At 39.9% G+C, this 13,692-nt stretch overlaps 1 protein-coding gene across 1 annotated transcript in view; it reads right to left on the reverse strand.

Annotated features, from left to right (window-relative positions):
* LRRFIP1 (LRR binding FLII interacting protein 1) overlaps positions 1 to 13,692 on the reverse strand; it is a 175,163-nt gene that overhangs the window by 19,252 nt on the left and 142,219 nt on the right. Inside the window, exons 16-23 of the mRNA XM_040358490.1 lie at positions 10,378 to 10,449; positions 10,018 to 10,188; positions 8,120 to 8,212; positions 7,795 to 7,887; positions 6,960 to 7,052; positions 6,240 to 6,351; positions 2,883 to 4,657; positions 1,981 to 1,999 (exon numbers count right to left, since the gene is read on the reverse strand). Coding sequence (XP_040214424.1) covers positions 1,981 to 1,999; positions 2,883 to 4,657; positions 6,240 to 6,351; positions 6,960 to 7,052; positions 7,795 to 7,887; positions 8,120 to 8,212; positions 10,018 to 10,188; positions 10,378 to 10,449 — 2,428 coding nt within the window. The remainder of the gene's footprint in view (positions 1 to 1,980; positions 2,000 to 2,882; positions 4,658 to 6,239; positions 6,352 to 6,959; positions 7,053 to 7,794; positions 7,888 to 8,119; positions 8,213 to 10,017; positions 10,189 to 10,377; positions 10,450 to 13,692) is intronic.

The following is a 13,692-nucleotide window of genomic DNA, read 5'->3' on the forward strand; positions in this document are numbered from 1 at the left end:
TCAGTGTAGGGTGGTTTAATGTCATGTGGTTTGAGTGTTATGTGATCTGAAAGTCCTGTGGTCCAACTGAACGTCAGGTGCATAACAAACAATGAAATAGAAACACACACTTAAATGCAATGTGCTTGACAAATGGAACAAGAAAAACATTCAAAGAATAAAAATGCTTTATTTCCATTATATACAGCCTGAGATAGCAATACAGTTTTATTCTTGTCCAAAATCTTATAATAAACTCCTCCCATTTCAGCAGCAGATTCTGTTTGCAACAGACAGTGTATACATAAGCAAAGCGGACTTATCATGTGAATGTCTGCAGTGCAAAGAGGGCGTGGTCAGTGCACATAGTACGAAACCTTAATTTGCAAAGCTTACCATGATCGATTAGGCATTTAAAAGCAAACTGAACACCACATCTCTGGCTAAACTGCAGGAATAAAACTTAAAATGTAACCATTGTTAAAGCGATTCTTCAGTCTTTAAAAAAAAAAAAAAAAAATACTGCAGCTGCTGTCTTCATCTCAACCCAAACCGGTTCTTCGCCTTCTTCAGGTCCTCAATGCCAGCATGTTTACTAAGAGACGCCAGCTGCGACTGCTTGTGGCTTCCCATTGCGCTGCACTTTGAGAATAGACCCGCAGCATTCTGGGACCTGTGACGTGTCCCACAAAGATGGGGAGGTGAAAGGTGGGAGCTGGTACCTGCTCAAACTAGGTGCCCACTCCCCCAAAAAAAAAGTGGGAAAAGAGGGAGTAAGGAGGTGTTAAAAGCAGAACTTCGGCTGATGATGTATGTTGAGCTTTATAAAAGACAGTAACTGTATTCTACCACAAGGTGGTGACACAATATTACATGGAATGATCTTTTAAGTACAGATTGCCAGATAATCACAAATCGTTATTAGAAATCTGCACTGCAATTAAAAAACTATAAAACGATTTTTGTTTAGACTACGTTTTTTCATAAGAATGATGGGCTGTACATATAAATATTAATAGTACACAGCACATTACAGTAGCAATACATATTTTTAAACATATTCTAGGTATATGCCATTAAGAGGCTACAATCAGGTAGGGACTGGACTTAAAGATAGATTCAACAACGCTGAAATAATAAAACAAATAGAAGCCACACTGCAGCTGCAAGCATGTAATAAAATTATTATAAATCCAAGGCTTGCATACCAATGTCAGCATGAGTATAACACAGTTATGCATATGGAATAAGATCTTTTATTGAATTATTGTTGAAAAGAGGTCTATATTCTGCTATGTATCTCATACGTTTATGAAATAGTGACTGCTAGTATCACTGGGAAGAAATCATTTTAGGTAGTAATGGTCTGCAGAAGGGCATTAAAGCTTGATTGACATCAGATAATAAAAATGAGCATTACTAAACTCGCAGAGCTGTTTTTCTTTTTTAATAATGAGTGAATCTAATTTTTGTGGCTAAAAGCAGCTAACAATCAGACACAATCCTAAAACCAATAGTCATACTGAGAATCAAAGAGGCTTTGCTAGGCTGGAAAAAATAAGTAATGTGACATTGTCTACTTTTACTAAACTTTTACTAAATGTGATTCTTTGATACATTATTGGTGCCTATAAAAAATACAATAAAAAAACAGAGAATGTAAAGTTTGCAATAGTAGGTAAGAACAGGTGCACATTTTTATGACACTTTCAAATATTTCTGCGGCTGTAAATGCACTTCTTAGTAAACCCTGACTATTATATATTCCAATTCCACTTATCCATACACATCTACTAAAATGGATTTCATAGTCTAGTTTTGTGCATTGAAGGTAAAACTAACATGGAATGCAAGATTATGACAATACAACGATCCAGTGACAGGTATGTAAAATAAATAACCCTTCCCCACACTATACTAATTTCTATTCTTTCTTTGCAATTTAAGACTAATTTTGTAACAGTGTAAGAGATATTTTATAACACTAAAGAAATTGGGTACCTCTGCTCAACAGAGGAACCTGCATAAAATGGAAATTATATTTTAGAGGGCAATTAAGGCACTTAAAGAATGGAATCTATTCGTTTTTTTCTTTTCTCTCTCTTAATAAAGGATCTACAAAGAACAATGGTTACGTCCATATTTTGGAGTAACCCATAACAACCGAACTTCACTCCACCAGCTCAGAACACTTTAATATTATTTCTAGCTGGATGCTGTGGGTTACTACTGCACTTTTCTTTATTAAAAGGGTTGGTTCACATTTTTTTCTGACATTTGCCACAAACCTCTGTAAGCATTAGTGTCCTGAATATATGAACACGCAATACTCATTTTTTTAGCTGATCATTACACTGCTCTCCCCTCTCTATCCTGCAGATGGCAGAATGGAGAGCAGAAGGCAATGAAATTAGCAGCTGGAAAAGTAAGCATTCTTTAACAAAAAGCAGCACTGCATGTTAATGTATTGACACTGTAATGCATAGGGAGCTTTGCGGCAGAAGCCAGTAAAGGCAAACAAACACTTTAAATAAGAATATAAATAGATTAATTTCCTCAACAAAATCGTGCAACAGAGCTAGAAAGTGAGCCATAGTAATCTAGAATACATCAAAAACATTAGGATGATATTGCACAAAGAGGAAATACAAGTGCAAACCAATAAATTCATGAGTACATGTTTCAAAAGGAATGAGCGCAAACGGATAAATAACCCTGGGCTGCAGTAAAACAGTGGCATAACCATCCTGGTTTCAGAATGTTATACCCATAGTGCAGGGATGTGTTCACAACAGACACGGCAGCTAAAGTGTAAAGGAACTAGTGCAATTGGGCAAACTGTAGAGGATATTCAGCGGTGCCACATGGGGTTTACATAGCATGAAATCGTTTTCTTTTATTCATGAAACCACACAGTCTTCTTTATTTTTGCCTTTTCCTTTTCTGGCAGCTTTATCCGAGCTGTCCTCCATTCGTATGTCATCTGTAGATCCATGGTCCACTGATGATCCCAATGGAAGACTTTCTCCAGTGTATTTTTCACTACGTACAGCCACATTTTCATTGTCATTATCATCAGATTCTTCCCCCTCTGGTGTAGCCTCGCCCTCACTACTTACAGTCTCAATGGAAACCGAGTCTTTTTGGGTTTCTGCAACAACTGGAATGTTGTCAATTGTGGTCTCACTGGATGATGATCCATCTGGATGATCAGAGGTTTTCGCTACTTCCAATAACTCAGTTACTGGTGCATCTGGGAAGACCGGATTCGTTTTTTCATTTATGGCCTCACTCTTGTCACACACTGGATGATCAGAAATTTTGTCTAGGTTTCCTTCATCTAATAATGCTGTGTCTAGTGCATCTGAGAAGACAGTATTCATTTTTTTATTGCTTCTCTCACTCTCGTGAGACACTAAAGTGTCAGAAAATGTGTTTTCTTCCCTTTCATCCAATAACTCAGCCCCTGGCAAATCTGGAAATGCAGTATTCATTTTTACATTTTTCTGACTTTCTAGATTAGCATGAATGCTGCCAGCATCTGTTGTACCTTTGTGTTGGTCTAGGTGACTATTGCTATCCTCTTCACTCTTAACTGCACTTTGCATGTTGCTTATGATACAAGGCTCTGAAACCTCACCATAGTTATTGTTTTCACGGTCTACCAGTTGTTTCTCTTTTATAAGCTGGGTGTCTTGTGATGACTGCTCGGGAGATGCATCAGTGTTTTTCTCTTCAGCTACATCATATGCATCGGTGTGAACGGTTGCCTCTGCAGATACGGACTCCTTCTCAGAAGATATGTCGTTTGTATTACTAGCTTTTGAGTCATCCTCTCTACACTCTAACCCTGGCTCAACAAGAACAGACTGTTCTTCATGCTTCACCTCCTTCTCACACACTTCATGTTCTACAGCTGTAGCTGTCATCTCATCAGCAGTACTCCCTTCTGAATCATCCTGACTAGAATCATCAGAGCTGCTTGTTTTATGCTCATCTTTTGTGTCTTTATGAAGGTCACCTATATCATCTGTACTGACGACAATATTGTCTCTACAATCTGAAATCTCCAAAGTTCCATTTTTGGGAACACTGTTACTTTCAATAGATGTGCTCTGCACATCACATTGGTCTTCTTCCTTATGCAAGTCTTGTTGGCTGATGTTATAGTCATCACTCCTAAAATCACCCGCAGAAACTGTGTATTCTTCACTGAACTGATTAGCTACTAAAGGAGACTGAACAACATTTTCCAGAGCATCTTGGAAGACATCATATTCTACTGGGCTTGTGTTCCTCTGGGCGACTGTTGTCTCTTTAGGCATCTCTGAAAAACGTAGCTCTAAATCCTCTTTGTGTACATTTTCTGGAGTATGTTCGTCCACCGCCATTTCACATTCATTGCTTGTTGATTCTGAATCAAGTGGCAGACCTCCATTATTCTCTAGATCTGTTTGACAGCCACTGAGGGTACCAACAGTATTTACTTCAGCATTTGAATTGTGAGCAAATTCTTGAATGACTCGCTCTTTAATTTTATCTCCAACCTCTGCATTCAGTGGCGATTCTGATGAAGCAGTCAGTAATACTTCCCGATTGGCCTGCTCAGTCTTGGAGGGAGGAATTTCACCCACCACTGACATAGTTTCCTTTTTCTCCACTGCTTCCTCTGAGGGGCCTAAAAAACCATGGACAAGAAAAATGAAGTATCTGCACAATATCTAAACCCACGTGCCCAAAAGAGCTCAGAAAGGGACAGAGCAGAAGTGGAGGAATCAAAGTTTCTGCCCAGGAAGATTAGGTAGCAACAGGTTGGACAGTGCAGGAGAAAGGTCATCCTGGATGACAGCTGTGTAAAAAAGACGTTAACAAAAGCAGATAGTTTATCGTTTTTTAAAGTATATCTGTTATAGGATAACTATTTGGTCTGCCACTGTTAGCTCATTTCTGAAAATGATAGTTGGTTGCATTCGGCTCAACTACTTCCGAGTTACAAACCCAGACTAAGAATGCAACAAATACAAGTCAGAGATAGAGCAAAATGTAATACAAAGACAAAGGATCATCTTAGTATTTGTTTTGGATCAGTGTCTCGGAAATTACTTTGGTGAAAGCATTAGGCATGAAAGCCAGACAAATAGCCTTTTCAAATGGAAAAGTCATCAGACACAGACCATATAATTATTTTGTGACAGGCTTCCTTTAAAGGTTATAAAGCTGCAGATTGCTGTAAAACTGATGGAAGAGCTACATTAAAATATAAATACAGATATAGTTTGTTAAACAAACCTAAACTCTGTTCTGTAAAAACAAAAAACTTTTTTGCCATTTGCCCTCTCAGTGTGTCCCTGGAGCATTGGGTTAAGATAATTTTTCAGCTTCTCTGGATGTGGACAGAGATGCATTGGTCAAAGGCCACACAATCCACACTACTGCACTTAACCAGGGTCTCCCAAAATGTTCCTGGCAAAATGCTTCAACTTTAGCCTGTGTCTCCTACCCTGCTCCATGAATCTCTGCTAGAATTGCCTTTTTGACAAGGGCCACATAGCAACAATGTACACAAGACACTGCACTCATCAAATACCACAGCAGCCATCACTTCCAAGCCATGTTCTAATGATCCATTGGTATTCATAAAACACAGAATATTCCAGGCATAAGAACCTCATGTAGGATAATGAGGCCTGTATCTCCAAGATCTAGGACATGTAATACCCCAACTATGTGCTTACTTTTACCCAACAAAACAAATCCAACCTCTAAGATCACTATGTCACCCTTCTTAAGGAGAATATAAGATGAAATCCGATTCCCGAACCAGTCTCCATGTTTAAAATTAGAAATTAAAAAAGGCAACTTCTCCCATAACGCGATAAAACAAAAAAAAACAATCTTTAGAGTAGTATGTTTATGCACAAATGCACCCCCCACCCCTTCTATTCCTCAACAGAATATGCTGCTAAATTACAGCAAACTAATAATTACCAGCAGGGCAATCCAGGGAAGACAATCTTCACTACATGTAGGAACTCCAGAATACTACCTCTGTGACACTTATTTTATAATCTATTATGTCTTTATATGTCTGCTTTAACTTTGGAGGAGGGCAGCTGTTTTGTATCAAATATTCCCCTTACAAGGCAACGAGCTAGGAGAGTTACACAATGCACAGCAAGCAGGGTTAGTGGAAAGTTACCAAAGCTCAGAACAGGATTTGCTAGAAAGAATCAGAGAGAATGACCCACAAAACCACTTACCCATGGATGTTGCCCTTATCGGTGGATCGGGTCGGCCATCTGCATTTACATGAGGTTCTACAGAAGCATCTCCATTGGGGGTGCCCACAGAATCCAGTGCTATGCCATGTTTCTAAAGAGAAAAACCAACTATGCATCATTTTCAAGGTAATCTACATTAAGCAGTTTTTAAATTAATATTCATTCTGCATAGCATTTTTTTGTGACTGCGCTCCAGGAACTCTTAACAGGTGATGTGTTCCATTTCTCTTTCCATGATCAAGGATGAAATACATAGAACAAATCCTTTAAAAATATGCAATGTAATGATACAACAGGCTGTAAGTTTGGCATGCAAGCCCTATCAGTAGCCACAGAGGGGGACTAGGAAGCACTGCTGTAACTAATACAGTAATAAGTAATACAAGTTTATTTTATACAACTGGTATAGTCTTGCTTTTTTTTTTTCCCAGCAGAAGTCTTTTGCTGTTTAATCTTAAAAACTGGTGAAACTATTTTAGTCATTTGGCTGCTGACAAAACAATGTAGGAGGCACTGCAGCATGACAGCTAAAGGGCGATTCTTGTTAAAGGTCAGACTGTATTTATAATCATAGCAACCCAAATCTCTGTCTGAAAACAGATTGTTTTTTTTCTTTTTAATAGATAATGTGGTTTACATGGATATGATTAAAAAGGAACATATTTATATATCACATTGTGAATATTAAATCTATTGTACCTTCAGCTCATCCCTCAGACGGGTCACCTCTTCCCTGAGGGAATCACGTTCACTGCGAACTGGTTCAAAAAAATCTTTTTGTCTCTCTAAAGCCTGCACTTCCCCAGATAGGAAGGAAAACGACACAGGGAGACGCGGAAGAAGATAGGAAAAAAATAAAGGCGGTGAATTCATAGGAAGTAAAAGTAAGAAACAGTACAGCTGTATGTGCACACAGATGCAGCATAGAAACCGAGACAGGTTTAGGAATCGAATCATAATGCCTCCCACACTTGTAATAGGGGGGTCTGTCACTGTTCAAGGCACATCTCACACTTCTGGCTATGGATACAAACAGTAAAGATTGTGGAAAATTCACAGCTTGGGTCTGTAATCATTTCTAAAGGTTCTTTAGTTAAATTAATGGGATCTCTAGCACAATACAACTAATAGCCATTTAATTTAAACAGATTGATAACTCATGAAGTCAAGCAAGCTTATTTTAGAAGGGTGCCAGAGGAATGAAATCTGACATGACTTCAGTAAGCCATCACTTCACTTTTTGTAATGGGATACTGTACTTTGTACATTGTATATTAGAGACTAGTAATGAGCAGTAGCAATGGTAATTGTGGGGAAGACATACCATAAAAAACTACTTCTGTAACTACACTGAAGCTGTGATATTAAACTGATTGTTCAAAAGTCTGGGATTCTTTCCCCCAAGTGGTTTTAAAAAGTTAAGTCTTCACAGTGCATTTAAATAAACATTCTCAGTCTATTCCCTTACATTGTATGAATGATTTGACAAGGGAAATTGGGGCAATATCTAACAATCCATAACATGGATTCATACCCCTATCTTTTTATCCTTCCATTCTATGGTCTCCTTAAGGTCACAGATCTCGCGGTCACCGTTTTCTTGTCTTTGTTGCAGCTGGCGGATCTCCTAATGGGCAGCAGCAGCAGTCAGGCAGCAAGTAAAGAAGCAAAGAAGGAATTCAAGCAAAGTAAACAGTAAAGATTAGATAAAGAGGATGGACGAGAGAAACAGTACAAAATAGGAAAAAGCAAATATTATTGTGCCCTTGTACTGAAGTCTCTTTATAAATGGCAGTAAGTAAGTCTACATTTGCCACTTCATGGATAATTAGACAATCTCAGCATGTATGCTCCCTTACTGTTAAGAGCGACTCTCTTTGCTCCAATGCTTCCTTCATCTCAGCCAGCTGGAAACGCAAGATATTCTGGTCGTGTTTTTGCCGTTCGCATTCCTGCAAAGAAAACATATACCATAAGATACGCATGGTACGGATAAAAAAGGGACATATACATTGGTCCCCATGAGATCGCGGGTGTCAGCACATGAACATCTGCCGACACCCGATCTCGCCCGGTGCCGCAATCCTCCGATTCTGCAGACGGAGGAAAACCCTATTTTTCCATCCGTCTGCGGATCGGATCCATCGGGGACCGCCCTGTCATCCGCCGGCTCAGCGATGATCAACGGAGCGATCCCCACTGAGCAAGCGGAGGTTCACATGGCGGATCATCACTCATCGGCCCCGTGTGAAAAAGCCCTTACATTATTATATTCAGCAACATTTGATCCAGCCTTTTTAAAGACACCTCAGATGCTTATGTTAGTGAGATCAAGAAATGCAATAGGTGCAATTGCGATAGACTTTCAGATGGCACAGCAGATACAGTGTGCAATAAGCTGAAATCTTACATCCAACCCATCCAGATTCATTTAAAGCAGAGTTCCGGGCTAAAATCAAAGTAGGTATAATCCAATTGAGCACCCCCAACCCCCTCGTATATCTTTTTTTTTGGGGGGGGGGGGGCGTTTTATACCTTTTTTTGGTTTTCCAGCAAGGCTTTCATCTTACACCGCCACGGCAAGGTATGTCATCTTCGGATTTGCATCGGCCTCTATTTCTGTCCCCCAACTGCCTTCTGGGACCTGTGTGTGTCCCAGAAGACGTTGGGGCCATTCAGAAAGCGCAGCACGACTCGCCATAGGAAACTGACTGTAAAGCCTGAAAGCTTCACTGCCGTTTCCCTTAGTGAAGCTTTCAGGGTACCTGCACCCGAGCCGGTGGACAAATTGGCTTTGGGGGGCCCCGACATTGGGGGATCCCTGGACAGGCAAGTGTCCTCATATTAAAAAGTCACCAGCTACAATATTTGTAGCTGCTGACTAAGATTTTTTTTTAAGAGGCCGTAACTCTGCTTTAACTGCTATATTTTGAGTGCACATACAATAAAAAAATAAATATCATAGGTGCTGGAACCCAACATACCAGACATAACGCCTGTAACTGTATATGGCCAGTTTAAAAAGGAACTTTTAGGAATAAAAAAAAATTAAAGTGCTTCCTACTTTAAACCTCTAAACTGAATGCCAAATACAATAGATGATGGGCCTGCTATTGGTTACGATGGGGGTAGTGGTGACTGGATATCTCCTTGTTACTAGGCAGATGTGGCAGATTAAACAGATGGGCATACCCTTTAGGTAGGGGTTATAATCCTGCAATTAGAACTCAAGTGCAATTTACTATATCAAGCCGAAGATGCTACTCAATATTAATGCATATAAAAAAGGTCTGGCACACATGAGCAATTATTCAAGGATCTTTCAAATGAAAGAGCAGTGATTATGTGCCAACTTTACCAATTCAGAGTGACCATGTAAATGGATAGTTAGTGGAGTCTGTAAAATATTAATGCTGACCAGTTGTTATTGCTACGATTAAGGTTGTTCAATCATATTATCTGTCTTACGATACACTTGCAGGTGAGTTGTTTTCAGACACTGGACCCTGTAGGTTCTAAAGCTTACCATACCCTATACAAATCTAACTGCACCTTTATATCTACCATCAACTACAGTGTAAGGACCTGCCTAATATGATACAAATTAAACAGATTGTTCAGGTTTGTTCATACAGTGGGTTATATCGTGTCGGTAAATATAAAAGGAGATCGTACAGAGATTGTGCAATCAGATTGTATAATGTAGATCCAGCTGAACAGTTTAGTTGGACTTTTGAAGAGGGGTTTCATCACTCACTTTATGTTTATCTTCATACTGACGCCGGGACTCTGCTAGTTCCTCCTCAAACTCCAAGAGAACTTCCCGTAGTGTGTCCACTTGATATTGTAAAGATGTTTTCTCATTGTCTAACTGGGCATTTGTTACCATAGACCGTTTATACTTCTCCTCCACTTCTGTCAGTGAGTCCTGGAAAATACAAGAATCAGTGATATTACAAACAGCTTAACAAAAGAAAAATAAAGAAAGATAATGGTAATGAAATTAACATGAAGTGAACTCAGGGTTAAAACAATTGTACAGCCCTGTAGACAGACAATGGTTAAGCTACACTTTTTTCGAGCCCTATGACAGGATTAGTGCAACGCAAACTAGTACCTTCATCTCCTTTAGCCCTTGCATGTATCTGCCTTCTACATCCTCAATTTGCTCCTTCAACTCACTGATCTCCTGACGGGGGAGAGAATGCACAGGGATGAAGCGGCAGACAAAGGAAGGTATGAAAGTAAACAGAACACACACACACACATTTAAACTTTGTCGAGAGTAGCTTTTCTACTGGGGATGAAACAGAACGTCACCCGTATCTTCAGCCAGTGTCAGAAGCCCAGTAGACCTGGGTAAGACAGCTGTCTGCAGCTGGATTATAACTCCACCAGAACACAGAACCTACATCGTACAGACACTCCCTGCATGACATCAGAAGAAAATGAGAAAATGTACAATTATAAAGTCAAGAAAAAGAGAAGAAGTTATTTCGAAGGGAGAATACAACTCCCATAAAGATAAGCGTTTCACTTCACTGCTATAGTTTTCTACACAGACACAAAATTATTTTCAATGTCAAAAATAAATTCCCTCAGTGTTAGAAAGAGCAATCACAAACTCAAGACTAAAGGGGCGCACACACGGGCCGAATATCAGGCGGCACTGGTCAGTTCAATAGAAACCTGCTGATATTTGGCCTGTACGTACGGCAGACGGGCCACCTTCTGCCGAAGGGGCATGAAAAAAAAAAAAGTCTGCCGATCAGCACCCGAGCAGCGCTCTCAGCCAACGGTAGCACCAAGCAGTGTGTTGTTTTAGGGGGGTATAGGGAAATCGATTTACTAACATCAGACTGTTAGTACAAAATCGCATCCTGTGCTCTTCAGGAGCGTGTACCAGGCTTTAGGCAAGTGGGCATGCTCTACTCCTTTAGCAAATCTGCCGCCATATTTTATTTTAAGAAGTGCCAACAAATCAAGATTGCTGTTAGCAGATCTATTACAATCAAGTTAAAATGAGAACTTGTTTGGGACATGTCCACAATTCGGATACTAGCAATAAGGCAATTTAATTTGAGTGTTTCATGGGTATAAGGCCATATAATAATCATATCTGACCACTTAAGTCCCAGAACAAGCATACAACAAAAGAGCTGCATACATTGTTCAGCTTTGACTCAAAGAATCTAGACAGTCACAATGAAAGTCTTAGAATGAGCACTTTCAGAAAGAGAGGCCACTAATGGCAGCCTAAATATTTCTCTCATGACAGGTTTCCTTTTGGAGACTCTAAATAAGTTCCATAATATGTAAAACAAGGAAATGTCACCTCCCAGCTGAAAGGAAGTGAATTTAAAATGGAAAACCTTCCTCATGACATTTATATTTTGTGGAATAGCAAATTGTGCTTTTCTATTTTAAGAGGCACTGGGATACTACGGCCTCACCCTCTTGTAAAGTAGCAGAGCCTGCAGGGAGACATGCAATCACTTACAGATGCGTTTCCATAAACTGCTCGATTCCTGCAAATGATACAAATAGATCAAGCATCATTTGCGAGAATGTGCCATGTAGGGGTTAACTCAGTGGTGTATTTAGGTAACTGCATAGTAATGACCAGCACATCAGCCCGTACAATAGTTATTACTGCGCTCAAAGATTTTATTAACCTGCTGGAAAAACTTTGAGAAAGATAGCACCTCTATGGCATTTCTGGGGAGAAAAAAAAGAATATAGGGCCAGATTCAAAGACTTACGACGGTGTATCTCCTGATACGCCGCCGTAAGTCCGAATGTGAAGCGTCGCATCTCTGCGCCCGATTCATAGAATCAGATACGCCTCACTGTTGCCTAGATACGAGCGGCCTAAGTCTCCTACGCCGTCGTATCTTGGGGTGCATATTTACGCTGGCCGCTAGGGACGCTTCCATAGATTTACTCGTTGAATATGTAAATTAGGTAGATACGCCGATTCACGAACGTACTTGCGCCCGCTACGCCGTTTACGTTAGGCTTACGTCCGGCGTAAAGTTACCCCTGCTATTATGAGGCGCAGCCAATGCAAAGTATGGACGTCGGCAAGCGTATCTTTATACGTTGTTTACGTAAGTCGTACGTGAATGGGGATGGGCGTAGGTTACGTTCTCGTCCACTAAGCATTGAGCCGGCGTAAATTACGGAGTAAATTCGTTGCGATACTGAGCATGCGCCGTTCGTTAAGCGCGTCATTTACGTGGGGTCACGATTCATTTCCATAAAACACGCCCACCTCTTCCACATTTGAATTAGGCGGGCTTACACCGGCCCATTTACGCTACGCCGCCGCAACTTACGGAGCAAGTGCTTTGTGAATACTGCACTTGCCCATCTAAGTTGCGGAGGCGTAGCGTAAATAGGATACGCCCGCACAAAGATACGCCAGGATACGTGAATCTGGCCGATAGTGCTTACTTTGTGCGCAAAATGGGGCAGATTTAGTAAAACAGGAGAGTGCAAAATCTGGTGCAGCTCTGCATAGAAACCAATCAGTTTCCAAGTTTTTTTGTGAAAGCTTAAATTGAACAAGCTGAAGTTAGAAGTTGATTCGCTTGTACAGCTGCACCAGATTTTGCACTATATAGTTTTAGTAAATCAACCCAAATGCGTTGTGTGGCCATGTCCCAAGTGAGTCGCATTAACAGCAACTTCTTTAACACAATAAATAAAAAAGCCTGTTGTTACTGGTAAAGAATGCTGCAGCCCTTGTAACAGAGAGTCTGAACAAAGGGCACAGGTGTCTGGTTATTTTAGCAAAAGTAATTTTGTGGTAAGTTGGAATACTGAAAAGAAAGATAATTGCAGAAACAAAAGCCAAAAAAAAAAGAAAAGGGAAGAACATGACTAAACAGGTTATAGATCAAGAGCAGTATAAAAAAGGGAAGTCACACAGAGAGGTACTCTGCCCAACACCTCCCTCTAAACCAGTCATACAGAAATTCCAAGTAGCTGTGTGTCTTTTAGAGTCTTCATTTATCTAGGCTTCCATGCAGTAATTATGCACATATATACACTAACTTCAAAGTCTGTGCAGGATTTAAGAACTATATATAGGCAAACATTGTACATTAAGAATCATTATGAAAGTTGTTTTCTCATCTTCAAGAGCAGAAAAACAAAAAGTTTTTGCCGAAACTTAAAAATTACTGAGACTCTGCAGCCCATTATCAAACTTTAGCAACCAAGTCCACCCACTCAGCTTGAACAAAGTTATTCAAGCTAAAAAAATAAATAAAAACACGCTTTGGTCTATTAAGGGAAAAAAAAAAAAGACTTTGTATGCTCACAAGCCTACACCTGTGCTTGATCCAGAGGAAGAAAAAGAACTGACTTTACTTAAACAGAATTTACAGGCAAGTACAATACACAGGCTGCATTGTAGGATGCTACC

Source organism: Rana temporaria, chromosome 6 (genome assembly GCF_905171775.1).
Source record: "Rana temporaria chromosome 6, aRanTem1.1, whole genome shotgun sequence".
NCBI classification, from domain to species: domain Eukaryota; kingdom Metazoa; phylum Chordata; class Amphibia; order Anura; family Ranidae; genus Rana; species Rana temporaria.